Source organism: Chrysemys picta, chromosome 4 (assembly GCF_011386835.1).
Source record: "Chrysemys picta bellii isolate R12L10 chromosome 4, ASM1138683v2, whole genome shotgun sequence".
Classification (NCBI taxonomy): Eukaryota; Metazoa; Chordata; order Testudines; family Emydidae; genus Chrysemys; species Chrysemys picta.
The window spans coordinates 84,606,337-84,627,002 of NC_088794.1; the positions used below are offsets into that span (position 1 = coordinate 84,606,337).

General features: G+C 45.1%; 2 protein-coding genes across 25 annotated transcripts in view; one reads left to right on the plus strand and one right to left on the minus strand.

The window, feature by feature from the left end:
- The window catches only part of CELF1 (CUGBP Elav-like family member 1), a 104,170-nt gene that overhangs the window by 60,592 nt on the left and 22,912 nt on the right, over positions 1–20,666 (minus strand). For 10 of the 24 annotated variants that reach the window (XM_065595295.1, XM_065595293.1, XM_065595291.1 and 7 more), the window contains exon 2: positions 10,491–10,531. The exons of 11 other annotated variants lie outside the window; for them this stretch is intronic. The gene's annotated coding sequence lies outside the window, so the exon portion shown is untranslated. Of the gene's footprint in view, positions 1–10,490; positions 10,532–20,116; positions 20,242–20,666 lie in introns of all 24 variants that reach the window. 3 more of the 24 variants (XM_065595286.1, XM_065595284.1, XM_065595290.1) reach the window with 1 other exon arrangement.
- LOC135983416 (SRRM2 protein homolog rsr-2-like) lies at positions 14,312–16,618 on the plus strand. Its single transcript, XM_065595297.1, has 2 exons — positions 14,312–14,957; positions 16,125–16,618. Exons 1-2 carry the CDS (start codon positions 14,414–14,416, stop codon positions 16,616–16,618), a joined length of 1,038 nt encoding a protein of 345 aa, XP_065451369.1. The 5' UTR covers positions 14,312–14,413.

The following is a 20,666-nucleotide window of genomic DNA, read 5'->3' on the forward strand; positions in this document are numbered from 1 at the left end:
AGCATGTTTGGGGGCGGGGGAGGAGGGGGAAAGAAAAAGGTTGAGAATCCCTTGCCTAGAGAACCAGGTGTCCGCTCCAGTTAACCCCCAGACATTGACAAAGCACACAGCTCCCCGCTATGTGAGACCTACATTGTGAACCAAAACTCTATTAAAAAGAAACACATCTTAGACCTAGATCTAAACATTAAAATGAGACCATGGTCTAAATGTTCACTCTTTGACTTGTGGTTTTTAGGTAGGTTTACCTTTAAAGTTTTTTGGTTTTTTTTTATTTAAGGGACACCATATTTTTAAATTGGATAATTACAAACGTCCATTTTCTGATAATCATCCTTTAAATAGCCCAATCTCCCAATCTAAGTTATGTTTTTATAAGAATTTAAAAATGTTAAAGAGGTTTTTCTTTCTTCCCTGATGTTTAGAAGATCTTCTGGACAGGATTGAGAGCAACAAATCCCAAGTTTCCTCCTTCCTTGGAGGCATCAAAACCATACAAGCTGTTTTAAAAAGGAGTTACTCATTAAACTGTTTCTCCAAATTGTCCCAAATGTAACAGAGAACCCGTTAATTTTATGGTAACTTACAAAATCACCCATTATTCCAGCCAATTTTTACAATTTGTTTGCTCTTATCCTACTGAAATCCTTGCTTCGTATCTCTCTCTAGAACAGTATTCATTTGCCAGCCTCACAGACCCCCAGGCGCACAAAGCCTCTTCCTAATAGAGTAATGCAAACCATGCAGTTACAACACTTTAGACAGACCTGTGATAACACTCTTAATGCTTCAACTTATACCATTAAGCAGCACAATTTCCCATGACACTTCACCAGAGGTCACTAATGCAGCAGGAACATCTCCAACAGTGTTCACTGAGGGCTTGTCTACACTTGAAACACTACTGCAGCTGCACCGCTGTAGCACTTCAGTGTAAACACTGCCTATGCCAACAGGAGGGATTCTCCCATCAGCATAGGTAATCCACCTCCCCAAGAGGCGGTGTTGTCTACACCGGGGGTTAGGACAGTTTACCTACGTCACTCGGGGATGTTGATTTTTCACATGCCTGGGTCATTTTTATACTTCACTTTTTTTTAGTGTAGACCAGGCCTGAGACAGAGTAAGAGAGAGTAAGATGAGGGCTGAAGTTTTGATGCAGTAAGAGCAACTCAAGCTCCCAGATACATGCAGCTTAGGAAAGAATACAGGTAAGTATACTGCCTGGTTCAAATGAAACAGAGACAACTTTAAACAAAAATTCTGGGTTTGGTTGTAGAAGTCACCTTGTCTTTGGAGAACTGTGTAGGAGGCGGCCAAGTGGAGGAAGATGGACCCAGCTATCTAAGGAGTGAGGAGTCAGACGGTAAACTATCCTAAGCCACATTTGAAGGGAGCAAACCTTGCGAACCGGACCACCTGCATGCAAGTGGACATTTGCCCCAAGAGCCTCAAGCATGTTGGAACTGTCATGGAAGGCTGAGACTGCAGACTGTGGAAGAGGTAGCGAATCACCTGAAAACAGTTGGTCGACAGAAATGTTCTTGAATTCAGAGTCTATTAGGGTCCCCCTCATGAACTGTATTTTTGAAGTGGGAACCAAAGTTGACTTCCCAGTGTTTAGGATGAGACCCAGATGGTCAAGCAAGCGCAGCAGTGTTGATGTGAGAAAAGACTTCTTCTCTGGATCTGACCCTCAGTAACCAGTCATCCAAATATGGATCCCTTTTTTTCTGAGATATGCTGAGATGATGGCCATGCATTTGGTAAAAACCTGAGGGGCAGATGAGACGCCGAAGGGAAGCACTGTATACTGGAAATGGTGCTCCACCATGACAAACTGAAGGAATTTTCTGTGCTAAAGCAAAATCGTCATATGAAAGTAGGCATCCTGAAGGTCCAGAGAAGCAAGCCAGTTGTTCTGAGACAATGTGGGGAGAATAATTGATAGGATGACCATGTAGAAACTCATATACTTGATATATTTCTGGGGGGAGGGATAGCTCAGTGGCTTGAGCACTGGCCTGCTAAACCCACGGTTGTGAGTTCAATCCTTGAGGGGGCCACATAGGGATCTGGGGCAAAATCAGTACTTGGTCCTGCTCATGAAGGCAGGGGGCTGGACTCGATGACCTTTCAAGGTCCCTTCCAGTTCTAGGAGATAGGATATCTCCATTTGTTGAGGACCCAAAGGTCGAGAATGGGTCTTACCCCTCATTTTGGTTTGGGCAACAAAAAGTGCCAGGAATAGAAACCCTGACCCCGGGGATCTGTCGGAACCTCTTCCACCGCTCCCAGCACCAGCGGAGAGCAAACCACCTTGAGGAGCAGTATCTCATGAGATGAGCCCTGAAGAGGGATAAGGCAGAGGGATAGAGAGGAACTGGATGGCATAGCCTGATTTGATGGTGATTAAGACCCAGCTGTCGGTGGTGATTGAGCCCCAAGCATTGTGAAAGCAGGTCAGCCTGTCCCCAAACAGTGGAGATATGGGGACGGGAGTAACGAATGGAACACTGCTCTGGATCAAGGAGTCAAAATGGGCATTGGAGGTGTGCTGAGGGAGGAAGTATGGACTGTTCAAATCCGACTGCTTCCTCCTGTGAGATCTATGCTCCTTTCTGTCTCCGGTAGTCCCACTGTCTTGGAGGAAGGAAAGGCTGCCCAAAGGTGCACTGTAGAGGATACCAAGGCCGCTGTTGGATGTTGTAGTGACGTCTCTGCATCGCCGGTGTATACACCCCCAAGGACCGAAGGGTAGCCCTAGAGTCGTTGAAGGAGTGCCAAGTCTCAGTTTTATCCAAGAATAGCGCCTAGCCATTGAAGAGCAAATCCTTCATGGTCTGCTGGACACTGGGGCAATACCTGAATTCTGCAGCTAAGACCTCTTCATGGTCACCACAGAGGTCATCACTCTGGCTGAAGTATCCGCGACATCCAATGTGGACTGCAAAGCCATCTTAGCCACCAAGCAACCTTTGGTAACAAATGCCCGAAATCTCTCTGTCGAGGCATCAAGCAGCTGGTCTGTGAATCTGGACATAGCTGTCCAGCTGACGTAGTCATACTTGCACAGTAATGCTTGCTGATTAGCAATTCATATCTGCAAGGAAGAGGAGCTATAAATCTTCCTGCCCATCAGCTCCATGTGCTTAAGAGACCTCCTCCTTGGAAGGGGATTTAAACCTGCCTGTCTGGCTCTACTGTTCACCGCAGTTACTACCAAGGAGTCTGGGGCTGGATGGGAATAAAAAAAATCCTCAAATCCCTGACCTTCAGGAGCACCAGGGCTCAGGGCTTTAGACCTGGGGGGAGCGCTGGGACTCGGAACATCTCGATTTCAGCCTCGCAGGGAATGCCGAGGCTCAGCTCTGTTCCCGGCTTCTGCCCCACGGGGGGCACTAGGGCTCCTCATGACTCCGCTCCCAGTTGCACCAGGGGAAAGGGGGGGGGCCACATATGGCAGGGCTCAGGGCTTTAGCTACTGGGGGGAACACTGGGGCTGAAACCGGTGGCCCCAACATAGCTAAAGCCCCAAGCCCCCGCACCCCCTGTGGGACTGAAGCCAGGAATGGAGCTACGGGGCTGAAGACCTGAGCCCCAGCACTCCCCCCGGGTCTAAAGCCCCAAGCCCCAGTGCTCCCGAGGGTCAGAAGACTCGAGCCCCCACTCAGAGCCCTGACCTCCCCCACCCTGTGGCTGTAGCCCCAACCCCCCAGTGGCTAAAGCCCCAAGCCCCCAAGGCAGTACTTTATTTGCTGGGGGTATTTTGGGAAAGGGAGGAGGAGAAGAGTTGTTTTGTTTTGTCTGTGTCTTCCGGGTCCACATGGTGTCCGGTTGACTGTTAAGTCCGTAACACTGGTATCTTTCTTTCTGGTATCATATCTTTGAGGTTCTACTGTAAATAGAGGAATATGAGGTAAAAACCACACAGAGCTCCTTCTCCATCCATGGGCGGTAAGAAGGAACTGAGGCGGGTGTCAGGGTGGCGCTGCTCATATAGCCAGAAGAGGGTCCACAGCCATGAGTTTTGCCTAGTAGTACCTGTACAGGGGCAGCACTCTCCGGGCTCCAGCACATGCACGCTTAAGTGAAATACACAGCTGTATCTACTCGAAGAATCACCACTGCTCTTCTCTCATTCCTATCCTTTGTGTTATCCTGAGGGAGCAGTGAAAGAAGTAGGGAAGGCATATAGCAGAGACATCCCCCAATGCTGTGTGAGGTCATTGACTACCACACATCTCAGATTCTGACACAAGTAGTCAGAGTCTGAGTTTAATGCCAGAAGGGACCACCAGATCATCTAGTCTGACTTCCCATATATCATGGACCAACACCACCCAGAACTCGCAGGCTAAATCCACAAAGCACCTTTTTTGCTGTTCCAAATGGAAATAGGTCAATCATCAGCCCACCACACTGACTGAGTTGAGGACATTTCTGGGTAGAGTCCATCCTGCTTAATCCAACTTCTACATTGTTAATCTTGGTGTTCATCTGTTCCTTGATGGACAGTGCACATAAAGATAGGAAACTGCTCCACTCATGTTCTTCCTATATTATTTATGAAAACCCCATCAGACACACTAATTGCCATTACCAGAGGAATTTTCACAAAATGATCCCTCCATATCTGCTCTCTCAGTCCTCGTCCTCAAAGGAAACCTGCACAATAACTTCAAAAAACCAGTCTGCGAGCTTTAATTCATAACTTTGGTAGCCACTAAAAATCATGGTCTTAATAAAGACACTGAATTTATGGTTTATTACAACAATCTGCAACTCACTAACCCCCCTTTTTGGTCTTCTGATTGGAGAGGTGTTAATGGGCCACTTCACCTTGAATAGTCTCTTAGAATATGAGTTAACTATTTATGCTAAACCATCTGTATCACCTTGTAGTTAGTTGTGACACTCAGCCCTGGTCTATACTACAAACTTACATCAGTATTAAAACGTTGCACAGTCCTATTCCCAGAGTAGACTATGCTATGTCAACAGGAGGGCTTCTCCTGGCAACATAGCTACCAAGTCTTGGGGAGGTGGAGTACCTACTCCAACAGGAGATGCTCTCCTGTTGGCATGGGTAGCGTTTTCACTAAGTGATGCAGTTGTACCACTGTAAGTGTAGACAAGCCCTTAGAGTACCTTTCCTTGCCCTGAGGAAGAGCTCTATGTAGCTCGAAAGCTTGTCTCAACAGCAGTTGGTCCAACAACAGATATTACCTCACCCACTCTGTCTCTCTAATTACCAGAGGGATCGGTTATCTCCAGAAAGAAGAGTGTTCAGAGATCTTCACTGATTCACTGTGTTCCAGCTGGTGGTTTCTGTGCTCTCTTTTTTCTCGTCTCTAGTCTCGAGATTGAACTGGGACCTGAATGAATCCTCTCCATTATCCCCACCTGTCATCTGACATAAGGATCACTCTACCTCATTCACTAATGGGTGGATCCCTTCAAAAAATCTGATCTTGAGAAGAGACCCTGGGAGTGCTCATAAGAGCAAGTTTGGGGGGAAAAAGCTATCTTCCATATGCATTAAGGAAAAACTTTCTGTGGGATGGTAAAATGGGAATGAAAAGATAAACCTCCTTTGGAAACTTATTCAGATGGAACACTGTTCTGTTTGTTCCTGAATCTCTGAGTCTAGAAATAAGATGGTGAGCTGGTTGTAATGCTCTAAAGTGAAGCAGATGATACTTTAATTTATGTCATGACTTTTCTAGGGGTTACTTGAGACTGGAAATGGAATAAAGCTGTTCCTGTGATTCTTGCCCAGCTCTACTGAGTACCCCGTCTGGGCAATATCTAATAACTTCATTCCGACGAAAGCTACATTTGCTCCCAAATGGAAAGAGCCTGGCATCAACTGAGCACCTAACCCAGATGGGGCTGACAAGGAGTCATGTGGATAGTTCTGAGGCAACTGACAGCAGCTACCGACCTCACAATCTGCACTTGCTCTAGCTACCAAAATGTAAAGTGATAATTTTTCCTAATGTACTTCAGGGACTGTTTCAACTTATTCCTTTCTATAGTGTCTGGCAGAAACAAGGACTGTAAGTGCACTTTTCTGACAACTCTGAATAGCCTCAGCTTCCCATAGTTTCACACTGTATCACTAAGATAGCTGGGAACTGATTTGCCTGAGCATCTGTTCCTGAGGACCAAAGCCCCATATAACTGCATGAAACAGATTTGTATTACACTATCTTTATCAAGAAGATGCTCTTAAGGCCATGGATTTGTAAGTTAATTGGGACCATGTTTGCAATACTGTTCACCCATGTTAGCATTGCTTATGAAAGCATTCAGAGGCATTGAGGGTGATAGATAACAATCTGTGATTTTCTTGTAGGCTAGTCTGATGCCAAGAATAAGTTTCCATGCCCAAAGGAGGGGGCTGAGGTGATGCCGCCTGGACTATGCTGACTGTGTAGGACCTGTTTAGTGAGAAGGCCACTATGTAAAAATCTCCCTCAGCTGGAAACACTGAGTCCATGACCACTACAGAATATAGCCACATTTACTTTCAGTAGGGACACCAGATTGAATTTAGACTGGTGCACACCAAGAACCTTCTGGCCTTACAGGATAGAGACCAGTGGGGCTAGAAAAAAAACAGATGGTGGGGCAAGAGGCTCTTTATTGCCTGCTTGTTCTTCCATATCTGGGCTTTTCTCCCTCTCATCACTCCATTGCTAGCAGCCGGGGTGGGGTGGGGGAAAGGGAAGGGGAGAAGAGTAGTGATGATGAGACAACAGAAGCTGGGAACAATAACCCCGAACATTAGGGTGTGGTGCCCCATATCAGCAGCTGGGAATAAAGTCCAATAATTAGGGCATGGCTACCCACAGCAGGAGCTGATGATGACAGCCTGATACTTTCCCAGTCTTTCTGGTGTGGCAGGAAACCCCCATTCATTTACTACATCTTTCCAGGGAGCCTGAGGAGGGATATACAGCTCCAGCTTGATTAGGACAGCTACAGAAATCCTAAACCTAATTTCACAGTACTCTGCTGAAAGAGTTTATACTTCGTTGTTGTTTAGTTTTTTATATGTATTATATAAAAAGAAAGAAATCACTATTATTATTACTGTGTGTGTGTGTGCGCACATGCACGCGGAAAGCAATCAGTACATGTTCATGGCCTGGTCTTTTCTTCACTGATCTGCCTCTCCAGCCTGGGATATCAGTAAGCATCCCTTGGGAGGGCTGTTAGACCTAGCTTCTTTCCCCACTACCTTTCTAACAGCTACTGTAATCTCTGATGTTTGCTTTGTCATCCATGCTGTGTCCAGAGCCTGAGGGAAGGCAAAGGAGGAGGAGATGGCTGAGCGCCACAATCAGAAGTGTGGCTGCTGGTGTGGGCTATAGGGACATAGGTGGGATTCTCCACCTGGCGCACTGCCCTTCTAGCGTCACCCCCCTTATAGTGTGGGGGGGGGGGGGGGAGGGGTGAGAGATGCTTGCCCCAGAGACAGTTTTCCAAATCTTGCCTGGGGAAAGGGTACCACGGCAACTTCACCCAGACCGGGCTGATGGGAGGAGTTGCACTCTGCCCACAGAGCTCTCCCACCCAACACTCAATAAGGGAATGAAGCAGGTGACAAAGAGCCTGTCTTTCGACTCTGGCTCTTCTTGGCCTAATTCTCTCCCTGAAGCCTGCAGAGGCACCAGCTGCTGCAAACACTGCACAAGGGAAAGCACAGCTGAGGGGGAAATCTCCCCAAAAGGCAAATGCAGCCCTAGGACACAGCTAGGAATATTAAGACAAACTGTTAGTCAGAAATCTGAAATCAAGTCTGGAATTTCCCCCAGAAAAGCCTTGCAGTGCTGCTAGCCACTGGGAAGGCAGAAAAAAACCTCAGGGGGCAATGGCATTACTTTGTCACCAGTGACTTCAGGTCTGGTTGTGCCTGCAAGCAGGATGAAGTACTTATTGTATTGCCTCCGTGGACCTCAACACTTTAAAAAAAAATTAATCTACTTTGGTAAATGACAGGAAGTCAGGTTTGTGCAATTAACCTATTTAATGTACCTCCAGTTTTGGAAATGGCATAGATCCAATACTACCTTATTTCCCGGACACCATGAGGAGGAATATCTAGTGCAGAGGTTCTCAAACTGGGGGTCAAACCCCTCAGGGGAGGGGCACAGAACGTATTCTGGGTGGAGCATAAGAAGCTTTAGGAAATAAAACTTACCATGCACATTTTACCCACAGCAATGAATAACTAGCAAAGCTGATTTCTCCAGAGAACCTCAGGTCCTCAGATGGCACTGTGCATTTGGCTCTTGATGGCACTGTGCATTTCAACAGATTTCTTTTAAGCTTGCATAGCATTATACAAAGTCATTGCCATCTGTACATTAATCTGTTTGCACATTTAATTGTAAACATGGAAGACAAACACAGTTTTGCTTTTGCTCTCATTACAATGGATGGTTGGTTCATTCGTGGAACAGAAAAAAAACAACTCAAGTGAAAAAACACAGAAGCCAAAACTGATTCAAGTGAAGCACCACAGCCACATATATCCGTAGAAGTACACCTCTACCCCGATATAACGCTGTCCTCGGGAGCCAAAAAAAATCTTACCACATTATAGGTGAAACCACGTTATATCGAACTTGCTTTGATCCACCGGAGCGCACAGCTCCCCAACAGAGCGCTGCTTTACCGCGTTATATCCGAATTTGTGTTATATCGGGGTAGAGGTGTACTTGAGTGATGAGGGAGTGGGAGAAGGGCAAGGAAGGAGGCAGAAACTACTACAGACATAAGGAACGGGGGCATGATCAAACAAATTTGAGAACCATTGGTCTACTGTGTCCTCAGCACTCAAAGCTCAAGCAGGCATATTAAGAGACCGCATCATCCCCTCCACCAGACGGATACAAGTACAGTAGAACCTCAGTTACAAACACCTTGGGAATGGAGGTTGTTTGTAATTTTGAAATGTTCGTAACTGAAAAAACATTATGGTTATTCTTTCAAAAGCTTACAACTGAACATTAACTTAATACAGCTTTAAAACTTTACTATGCAGAAGAAAAATGCTGCTTTTAACCATCTTAATTTAATGAAACAAGCTCAGAAAGTTTCCTTACCGTGTCTAATTTTTTTAAACTTTCCCTTTTTTAGTAGTTTGTATTTAACACAGTTCTATATTTGCATTTAAAAAAAAATTGGGGGCGGGGAGAGGAGGAGGAAGAGTGTCTCTGCTGTTGCCTGCTTGCGTACTTCCGGTTACAAATGAGGTGTGTGACCCGTCAGTTCGTAACTCTGAAGTTCTACTGTATTTCCAATCCTGCACTGAGATGGTGCACTTTTTCTTCTAGAAAAATGGAATGCAGGGGTGAGGGATGGGAAAAGATCCATAGTTGCTAAACATATACCTCCTGCAGTGCTGGAATTCAAGGCCCTGGCAAAGCTGCTGACAGCATTTCTATAACTGTGTGTGGGGTGAGGATGATATGGGGTGTTATTCTACATTCCTATCAAAGAGTTAGACAGAAATCTTGTTCATTTAGAAAAGAGAGCACATCTGAACCATTTCCACTGTACCAGAGGTGATTCACTAGAGTGGCAATGAATACAACACTTCCAGGACATTAATATTACTTAATATATCACAAGGCAGAGGTAAAATGGCCCCAGAGATGGGCTGCATCTCTCATTTGGCCTTAGGGTATGTCTACACTTAAAACACTACAGTGGCACAGCTGAGCTGTTGTAGCACTTCAGTACTGACACTACCTACACTGCAGAAGGGGTTCTCCTGTCACTGTAGGTAATCAGCCTCCCTGAGAGGTGGTATCTAGGTGAATGGAAGAACTCTTCTGTCTACTTATAGCTGTCTACACTGGGGATTAGGTTGGTATAGCTACATCTTGCAGGGGTGTGCATTTTTCACACCCCTTAGAAATGTAGCTATATTGTTGTAAGTTCCTAGTGTAAACCAGCCTTAGATATTTACGTAGCTGGAGCCACAGTGGAAGGATTTACTCTCTGTAAAACTATTCAGGTTTGGCTTCATTCAGTCTTCAGACTGTATCACATCCCCATGACCATCCATTCTCACCCAATTTGTCAAAAAGGGAAGTTTGTTTTACTAGAGGATCAGTTTCAGGGCTTCACAAATTTGACAAGGAATAGAACAAATCTCAACAGATCTGCATATTATAAAGCAGCAACATTTTCCTTCTTACCAGTTATTTCTCTAAGGTCATTAAATCCCAAGCTGCGCAGAAAGTTGCTGCTCACTTGGTACTCACAGTCCTAAACAAGTTGGCTCTGCCCGCTCCCACCACAGCAACGCACACAGCAAATTGCCAAAAGCCTAAGGTTCAGGGGGCACTGCTCTTTGTAAGGGAAAATGAACACTCACTTTCTGAAGCCAATAGAAACCTTGCTCTAAAAAGGCATCTAAGAGAAAGGTCCAATAAGCAACTGAGAGGGGACCTGTATTTGGTTCATACCTGTAGCTATGCTCCTCCCTCTAGAAGGTGCAGTCTTCACTCTAAAAGACAAGAATAAAAATAGACACTCGGTGCTCTGGAGCTACAAGCAAAGATACCATGAATCATCAAGTAAGCTGCAGTCACCCTACACAGGTGTAGCGTAAAGTGAATTTCTAATAATAGAAGTCAGCATGAGGTACTCTCCATCCCTTTTTAGATATCTTTTACAGAAAATGTTTGCACCTTTTCAGAACTGCGGAGAACAAATAGAAGGGTGTGTGAAAGAGAACTAAAAACACAGGCCCGTGGAATAGGAATTGCTTCACTGTCATGGAAGCTTCCTAGTGATATTGAGGTGGTTTGTCTTCTGGGTTCCCAAAACAGAATGAGTAGAGCTGCTATCAGCACTACAGACAATCCTGTAGTCTCTTATTATACTGTGTTGGCAGTGGGGGCAGTATAGTATGCCCATGAACCTGCAGATGGGAACGCTAATACCAAGTAGTGCAATGGAAAAACTCTGGACTGGAACACACAGAATCAACAGCATAGCAAGGAAAATGATTCTTTTACACTTTCAGTAAATAAGCAGACAAAGAACACAGAGATCTCAGCAATAGTCATTTACTTGTGTTTAATGAGACGAGATCATGATTCTCTTCTTAAGGGCACAGGATTTCTCTTGTTGCAGTGTCTGCCCCTCTAGGTATCAGGGAGCTGTAGGGACAACTGCCTCGTTACTAACAGGATTTAGAGGCATTTGTGATAGGCCTTCCTTGTGTTTTAATGGAAGCACAACACAAGGATCTTTTGTTCAGGTTTAAATTTATTGAGGAGGGAGAGAAGTACTGTGAATGTAGGGCATTTATCTCTTGAGAGGCTCAAGGATTGACCCATACCACCAACTAAAATTAATTAAAATACAAATTGTCCTGTCTACAACTAGGTGTTAATTAACACATTAAAAAAAAAAAAAAAACCACCACCCCTTTTCCCAGTTTAGACATAGCCTTACTAAACTGTTCTTATGACTGCCTAGTAAAACTGTCCAGAAAGTTTACCTACCCAGGTATCCTTTACCATTATAGCAGTGAAATATATAGTATTTGACTCACCTTAACAAAAAATACCAAAATCCTTCCCATCTGGGAGTAAGCAGAATTTTGCAAGGCTGTCTTAAGAGCTGTTATATTTTCCCTACTACAGGTCAAGCCTCATAACCTCTTGTTCTTTTCTCTTTAATTAGTGAGGATAATTGATCCTGATCCTCTTTCTAACATGCTTTTTCATATTCAGAGACATTTATCACATCTACAGTCATTCTCTTCTCCAAAATGAACATTCCTAGTTCTTGTAACCTTTCCTTATAGGTTTTTTCTTTAAAAATGTGTTGCTCTTCTAAATTCTTCCCAATTAGTTCAAATATTTTTATAAAATATTGTGCTTCAAGCTGAATACAACCCCCGAAGCAAGGTCTAATGATATAAATCAATACAACAAACAAGAATAATCTCACTGGAACTCAGGAGTTTGAAAAAACAAAAAGTCTGAAGATCAGGAAAATTTGAAGGGTTCCACAAATAACTCCAAAATTGTGCATCAAATTTTTATCTTTTCGAGAACATTACAGATACCTCACTATTGGGCTTAGAACAGAAGTATTACACAGAACTTATCAGAAAATTTTATAAATATTAATTAAAAACTACAAATTACATCCTGGGTTATGGAGTTTCTACTTGTGGCTCAGACAAAATATTTGTCTGACCCTGACCCCTCTTTTCTTTTATTGAAGTAAACTTATAATATATATTATTCCCCAAAAGTCTCAGCTCCCTACTGGCAACCTTTTTTGTTTTGTTTTTTAACCCAGAGCTGACAGACATTTATAAGCCCCGCAGAAGTGTAATGAGCCCAAAGGTATAAGTTTGTGCTACTCAGTTTTAGTAAGGCCTGAAATAAGCAACTTGTGCTTACAAATGTTGCAGGACATGATGATATAACTTCTCAAAGGTTTCAGATATGTCTCTTCTCATGCCAGATACAAGCATGTCACCTCTTGAGTATCAGTCTTAACATTTTGTGTAAGTTACAAACACTGCCACTAGCCAGGGGAATCCATGACGCACGTGGGCACCACTGAGGAAAACGTTCTCTTTGTACTATTCAGGTATGTAGAACAGTGAAGGCTCCAAGAGTAAGTAACAAATCTGATACAACCACCTCTGAGAGGCCTGCGGAATATTCATCCAGGAAGCATTTGTCATTTGATAAAAAAAAGGTCTCACTATGGCTTGTTTTAACCACATTTAGAACCTAACTATACAGTCTATTGTATGTAAGTTTATGCATCAGATAGGCCTTACAACTCTCCCCTTCTCAAAGGAAACTAGAACTCATCTTCCTATATTCTGGTAATGCACTGCTCCTGGCAGGTGCCACTCCTCTATTCAAGTGTGCATGGGGTACCAAATTCTGTACAACTGGCAGGGAAAGGTTTTGTGTTCACTGAAGATTTATCCCATTATCAGTCTTTGGTGGCCAACCACTGTTATAGCTGCATGGGTAAAAACACCTATTAGAGACAGGAAAACATAAGCTGCAACTTGCACCTGTGCAGTTTACTGTGGTTTCAAGCAGTGGTGAACTACACAGGTACAAATTGTGACTAAGGGCTTGTCTACACATGGAAATTATTCCAGAATAAGGCAGAGTGTGAATTTAAGGCAGAATAGCTATTCTGGAATAACTTTCATGTGTGGACACTTTTATTCCAGAATTCCAACGTGGATTAAGCTAATTCAAAAAAAGGCACTCTTTTTCCAAATATTTTTCTGGAATAGCCATCCTTGAATAGCTCTATGTGTAGACAAGACCCTTACGGTGGTTTACTGTATCTATACAAGGGGTTTGGACCAGTGCAGTTAAACAGGTGGCTGGTGTCTGAAATTCCCAGTTTAGATAAAGTCTACATTTGTCACAGTGCTCAGATTCCATGATTCTTTGTTATCTAGATCCCTGTGACTCATGTTTTTTTCTTAAGCTTCACTGTCAAATAAATAGCATCACCACAGGGATATATTTCACCACATCTCTTTTTGCAAAGAGAAAAATTCTGCTGCTGCTGCCTTCCCCCTGCAAGGGTGTGCATTTGGGTGTAGATTCTGTTTCCAGCCTCCCCTATTGAGTATGTGGGGGAATTCTATGACTGTCCACCTTTCCCATGAAGAGGAATGAAGACTATACCACTGCATATTTCATGCAAGGATGCAGGAGTGAGAAAAGATATGACTGCTGATGAACAAACTGTTGCCTCTAATGGGACATCAGTTAGATAGGATTGCTACTACTACTGAAAGGAGTGGCTCAGGGCCTTGGCCCCCAGAACATGGATTTAAGAACAGCTGCTTTATCAATACCTCCAAGTGGCACACTAGTCACATTTTCCAAATTCTCAGGCCTGGTCTACAGTTAAAATTTAGTTTGATATAGCTAGCTTACTCAAAGGCCATACCCCTGGGTGACACAGCTATGCTGATCTAGCCACAAGTGTAGATACAGGCCTGGTCTACACTACGACTTTAATTCGGATTTATCAGCTTTAATTCGAATTAACCCTGTAACCGTCCACACAACGACGCCATTTAATTCAATGTAAAGGGCCCTTTAAATCGATTTCTGTACTCCACCCCAACGAGCGGAGTAGCGCCAAAATCGATTTTAGCAATTCGAATTAGGGTTAGTGTGGCCGCAATTCGATGGTATTGGCCTCCGGGAGCTATCCCACAGTGCATCATTGTGACCGCTCTGGACAGCAATCCGAACTCGGATGCACTGGCCAGGTAGACAGGAAAAGCCCCGCGAACATTTGAACTTCATTTCCTGTTTGCCCAGCGTGGAGAGCACAGGTGACCACAGATACCTCATCAGCACAGGTAACCATGCAGGCTGATAATCGAAAAAGAGCACCAGCATGGACCGTGAGGGAGGTACTGGATCTGATCGCTGTATGGGGAGAGGATTCAGTGCTTGCAGAACTTCGTTCTAAAAGACGAAATGCAAAAACTTTTGAAAAAATTTCCAAGGGCATGATGGAGAGAGGCCACAATAGGGACTCTGAGCAGTGCCGCGTGAAGGTCAAGGAGCTCAGACAAGCCTATCAAAAAACAAAGGAGGCAAACGGTCGCTCCGGGTCAGAGCCGCGGACATGCCGCTACTACGCCGAGCTGCATGCAATTCTAGGGGGGGCTGCCACCACTACCCCACCTTTGTTCGTGGATTCTGGGTCGGGGATAGTCTCGACGCCTGAGGATTCTGCCGATGGGGTAGAGGAGGAGGAGGAGGAGGAGGAGGATGAGCTTGCAGAGAGCACACAGCACTCCATTCTCCCCAACAGCCAGGATCTTTTTATCACCCTGACTGAAGTACCCTCCCAAGCCTCCCAAGCCAGTACCCAAGACTCTGACCCCATGGAAGGGACCTCAGGTGAGTTTACCTTTTAAAATATAAAACTTGTTTTAAAAGCAAACGGTTTTTAATGATTACTTTGTCTGACTTTGCATTCGCGGTCAGTTCAGCTACTGGAAAAGTCTGTAGCTACTGGAAAAGTCTGTTAACGTGTATGGGGATGGAGCGGAAATCCTCCAGGGACATCTCCATGAAGCTCTCCTGGAGGTACTCCGAAAGCCTTGCCAGAAGGTTTCTGGGCAGTGCATCCTTATTCCCTCCTCCATGGTAGGACACTTGACCACGCCATGCTTGCAGCAAGTAATCTGGTATCATTGCCTGACAAAGCCTGGCAGCGTATGGTCCCGGTGTTTGCTGGCATTCAAGCAACATCCGTTCTTTATCTTGTTGTGTAATCCTCAGGAGAGTGATATCACTCCTGGTAACCTGGTTGAAATACGGGAACTTAATTAAGGGGACAGAGGTGGCCGTTCCTACTGGGCTGTTTGCCTGTGGCGGAAAATAAATCCTTCCCTGCAGTTAGCCAAGCGCAGATGGGAAATTGGCCCTGAGTTTTTCGCGTTTGGCTAGCAGGGATCTTCCCTGTTACCAGCCACGCGGTGGGGGGAGGGTACCGTGATCATCCCAGAGAATTCATGGCGAGGGGGGGGGGGTCGGCGGCGGGGGGGGGGGTAGTTTGGTGCCTGCAGGGATCTTCCCTGATACCAGCCACGCGGTGGGGGGAGGGGTACCGTGATCATCCCAGAGAATTCATGGCGAGGGGGGGGGGGGGGTTAGTTTGTTTTCTGGTGCTGCTGAATGTTAACAGAAAAACCGCAGCACTCTACTTGCCTGAAGGGGCCCAGACAAGCCCCACCACACTGCCCCCCCCCCCCCAACTGGCTGAGATTGGCCAGGCTTCTGCAGCACTCTACAAGCTATGCTTGGTATGTGGGAAAGGAGGGTGCAGAAGCTGTAAAACAATGGCTTACCATGGCCGCATGCAAGCCGAATTCTGTTGCCCAGACCTGTGATCTCTAGCAGCAAAGCCACAGGCACTCAGCATTAAGAGGCAAAATGCGACCTTGCACAGAAATCACATGTGCTATGTAATGTGAACAGTGTTGGTCACCGTGAAAGAGTATAAGCATTGTTCTGCAAAATGTAGCTTTTAAAACAATTCTCTCTTTTTTCCCCTCCCTACAGCAGCTGCAAATTCCTCAAGCCTCCCTCCTCCATCCCGAAGGTTATCACAGATAAGGCGTCGTAAGAAGAAGACGCGGGAGGACATGTTTTCTGAAATTATGCAATCCAGCAGGAGTGACAGAGCTCATCTGAATGAGTGGAAGGAAACAGTTTCAAAGTATAGGAAAGAAGTCAGTGATCGTGAGGACAGGAGGGACCAACGTGAGGAGAGGAGGGACCAACGTGAGGAGAGGAGAGACGATCGAGATGAGAGATGGCGGCAGGAAGACCAGAGGATGAAGGATGCAACGCTGGGGCTGCTCCGGCGTCTGGTGGAGGTTCAGGAACGGCTGCTGGAAAACAGACTGCCGCTTCAGCCCCTGTTCCACCCTCCCCCCTCCCCATGTTCCGTATCCTCCTCACCCAGACGTGTAAGAACGCGGGGGGGGAGGCTCCGTACACCTTCCCATTCCACCCCAGTAGACAGCCCAAGCAAAAGGCTGTCATTTTTTTAACCTTTTCTTTGTGGCTTTTTCCTTCCCAGCAATCCTCCTCCCAAATACCACCCGGGTTCCCTCCCTCTTTTTCTAATCTATTAATAAAGAATAAATGATTTTTAAATGATAGTGACTTTATTTGGTTTGAAAGAAAGCTGGGGGAAGGGGCAGGGTGGGTTCCTTACAGAAAATCAGTCAGTAAAGGGGGAGGGTTTTCATGAAGGAGAAACAAACAGATATTTCACACGGTAGCCTGGCCAGCCATGAAACTGGTTTTCAAAGCTTCTCTGATGCACAGCGCTTCATGGTGTGATCTTCTAATCGCCCTGGTGTCTGGCTGCGCGTAATCAGCAGCCAGGCGATTTGCCTCAGCCTCCCACCCCGCCATAAAGGTCTCCCCCTTACTTTCACAGAGATTGTGGAGCACACAGCAAGCAGAAATAACAATGGGGAGATTTCTTTGGCTGAGGTCAGAGCGAGTCAATAATGAACGCCAGCGACCTTTTAAACGGCCAAATGCACATTCTACCACCATTCTGCACTTGCTTAGCCTGTAGTTAAACAGCTCCTGACTCCTGTCCAGGCTGCCTGTGTATGGCTTCATAAGCCATGGCATTAAGGGGTAGGCTGGGTCCCCAAGAATAACTATGGGCATTTCAACATCCCCAACGGTTATTTTCTGGTCCGGAAAGTAAGTCCCTTGCTGCAGCCCTTTAAACAGAGTAGTGTTCCTGAAGACGCGAGCGTCATGAACCCTTCCCGCCCAGCCCGCGTTGATGTTGGTGAAACGTCCCTTGTGATCCACAAGTGCTTGCAGCACCATTGAAAAGTACCCCTTGCGGTTTATGTACTCGGTGGCTTGGTGCTCCGGTGCCAAGATAGGGATATGGGTTCCGTCTATTGCCCCACCACAGTTAGGGAATCCCATTGCAGCAAAACCATCCACTATCGCCTGCACATTTCCCAGAGTCACTAACTTTCGTAGCAGCACCTGAGTGATTGCTTTGGCTACTTGCATCACAGCAGCCCCCACAGTAGATTTGCCCACTCCAAATTGATTCCCGACTGACCGGTAGCTGTCTAGCGTTGCAAGCTTCCACAGGGCTATCGCCACGCGCTTCTCAACTGTGAGGGCTGCTCTCATCTTGGTATTCTGGCGTTTCAGGGCAGGGGACAGCAAGTCACAAAGTTCCATGAAAGTGCCCTTACGCATGCGAAAGTTCCGCAGCCACTGGGAATCGTCCCAGACCTGCAACACTATGCGGTCCCACCAGTCTGTGCTTGTTTCCCTTGCCCAGAATCGGCGTTCCACGGATAGAATCTGCCCCATTAACAACATGATCTCCAAAGCACCGGGGCCTGTGGTTTCACTGAATTCTGTGTCCGTGTCCGTGTCCATGTCCTCATCATGCTTGTCGCTGCGCTGCCGCCGCCGCTGCCTCCTCTCCTCGTTTTTCTGGTCCTGGCTGAGCATAAACTCCACGAGAACGCGCGAGGTGTTTGCAATATTCATGAGTGCTGTCTTGACCTCAGCGGGCTCCATGCTTGCCGTGGTATGGAGTCTGCAGTGTTCACCCACCCAGGAAAAAAGGCGCGAAAATGGTTGTCTGCCGTCCGTTGCTTTCATGCAGGGAGGGAGGGAGGGAGGAAGTGAGGCTGTACCCAGAACCACCTGCGACAATGTTTTTTGTCCCATCAGGCACTGGGATCTTAACCCACAATCCCAATGGGCGCGGGAGACTGCGGGAACTATGGGATAGCTATGGAATTGCTACCCACAGTGCAACGGTGCAGAAATCGACGCTAGCCCCGGTACTTGGACGCACACCACCGAATTACTGTGCTAGTGTGGCCGCACTCATTTCGACTTTATACAACCTGTTTCTCAAATCCGAATTATCTAAATTCGGATTAATCCCGTAGTGTAGACATACCCAAGGATATGTCGACAGAAGAATGTTCCATCAACAGAGCTGTTGTCACTCAGGGAGGTGGTGTTCCTACACCAATGGAAAAACTCCTTTCCTCGGTGTAGGCTGTCTACACTACAGAGTAATGCTGCCATAGCTACAGCATCACAGCTACACTGCTATAGTCCCCAGAGAGCAGACATGGCTTGAGTCATGTTAACATACTGGCGTGCCTACAGAAGATATTCCCTGCCCAGTGAGTGTATCCCTGCCCATTTACTGCAGCTACCCTTCCTCACTAGAGGTTTATATTTAACTTAATTGATTTCTGTTTGTTCCAGTAACAAATGTTTATTAATAGTCTAGATTAGCATTTATAATCATATTGGCTAACTAACTAATTGGCAATCAATTAACTTGAGTTAAAACAGGACCACAAACTCTAATTTAGATAGATATCTGTTAGGGGCCCAAATATTCTTAGTTAAACCAAGTATCAGAGGGGTAGCCATGTTAGTCTGAATCTGTAAAAAGCAACAGAGGGTCCTGTGGCACCTTTGAGACTAACAGAAGAAGTTAACTTCTATTAGTCTCAAAGGTGCCACAGGACCCTCTGTTGCTTTTTAGTTAAACCAGTATAAATTAGGGCTGTCGATTAATCACAGTTAACTCACACGATTAACTCAAAAAAATTCATTGCGATTAATCACACTTTTAAATCGCACTGTTATACAACAGAATACCAATTGCAATTTATTAAATATTTTGGATGTTTTCTACATTTTCAAATATACTGATTTTAATTACAACACAGAATACAAAGTGTACAGTGCTCACTTTATGACAAATATTTGCACTGTAAAAATGATAAACAAAAGAAATAGTATTTTTCAATTCACTTCATACAAGTACCAGAGTGCAAGCTCATTATCATGAAAGTGCAACTTACAAAGGTAGATTTTTTTGTTTTGTTACATAACTACACTCAAAAAGAAAACAATGTAGGCTCTAAAGTTTTACAAGTCCACTCAGTCCTACTTCTTGTTCAGCCAAGCACTCAGACAAACAAGTTTGTTTACATTTACGGGAGATAATGCTGCCCGCTTATTATTTACAATGTCACCTGAAAGTGAGAACTGGACTTTTGTAGCCGGCATTGCAAGGTATTTACATGCCAGATATGCTAAACATTCATATGCCTCTTCATGCTTCAGCCACCATTCCAGAGGACGTGCTTCCATGCTGATGATACTCGTTAAAAAAAACTAGTTAATTAAATGTATGACTGAACTCCTTAGGGGAGAACCGTATGTCTCCTGCTCTCGCATTCTGCCATATATTTCATGTTATAGCAGTCTCGGATGATGACCCAGCACACGTTGTTCATTTTAAGAACACTTTCACTGCAGATTTGGCAAAACGCAAAGAAGGTACCAATATGAGATTTCTAAAGATAGCTACAGCACTCAACCCAAGGTTTAAGAATCTGAAGTGCCTTCCAAAATCTGAGAGGGAGGAGGTATGCAACATACTTTCAGAAGAGTTAAAAGAGCAACACTCCGACGCAGAAACTACAGAACCCGAACCACCAAAAAAGAAAACCAACCTTCTGCTGGTGGCATCTGATGAAGATAATGAAAATGAATGTGCATCGGTCTGCACCTCTTTGGATTGTTATCGAGCAGAACCCATCATCAGCATGGACACATCCTCTGGAATGGTGGTTGAAGCCTGACGGGACATATGAATCTTTAGTGCATCTGTCATGTAAATATCTTGTGATGCCGGCTACAACAATGCCACGAGAACGCCTGTTCTTACTTTCAGGTGACATTGTAAATTAAAACTTAAATCTCATCAAAGGAGGATCTTTTCATGTTATTAAACTGTAATTTTTCCCCATGGGCTTCTTAGCACTCCTGTTTTTCTATATTTTTCCCTCTCACTCAACAATTATTTATTTATAGAATGTCTAAAATGTGCTAAGCACTGTACAAAACATAGAAGACCTATGGCCCAAGAATTTACAATCTAAACAGAGGAAAAAAAGATTAAGGATGTGGGAGGATGTAACACATACAAATGCTAAATGCTACATTTCACCCAGAATCACCTTGGTTTTAGCGTCACTCCCAACATAGACTTTGTCTTGTTTG

Coding starts and splice junctions, on each gene's coding strand:
- LOC135983416 (XM_065595297.1), top strand. CDS start 14,414: ATGCAGGCTGATAATCGAAAAAGAGCACCAGCATGGACCGTGAGGGAG. Junction 14,958..16,124: donor CCCCATGGAAGGGACCTCAG/GTGAGTTTACCT, acceptor CCCTCCCTACAG/CAGCTGCAAATTCCTCAAGC.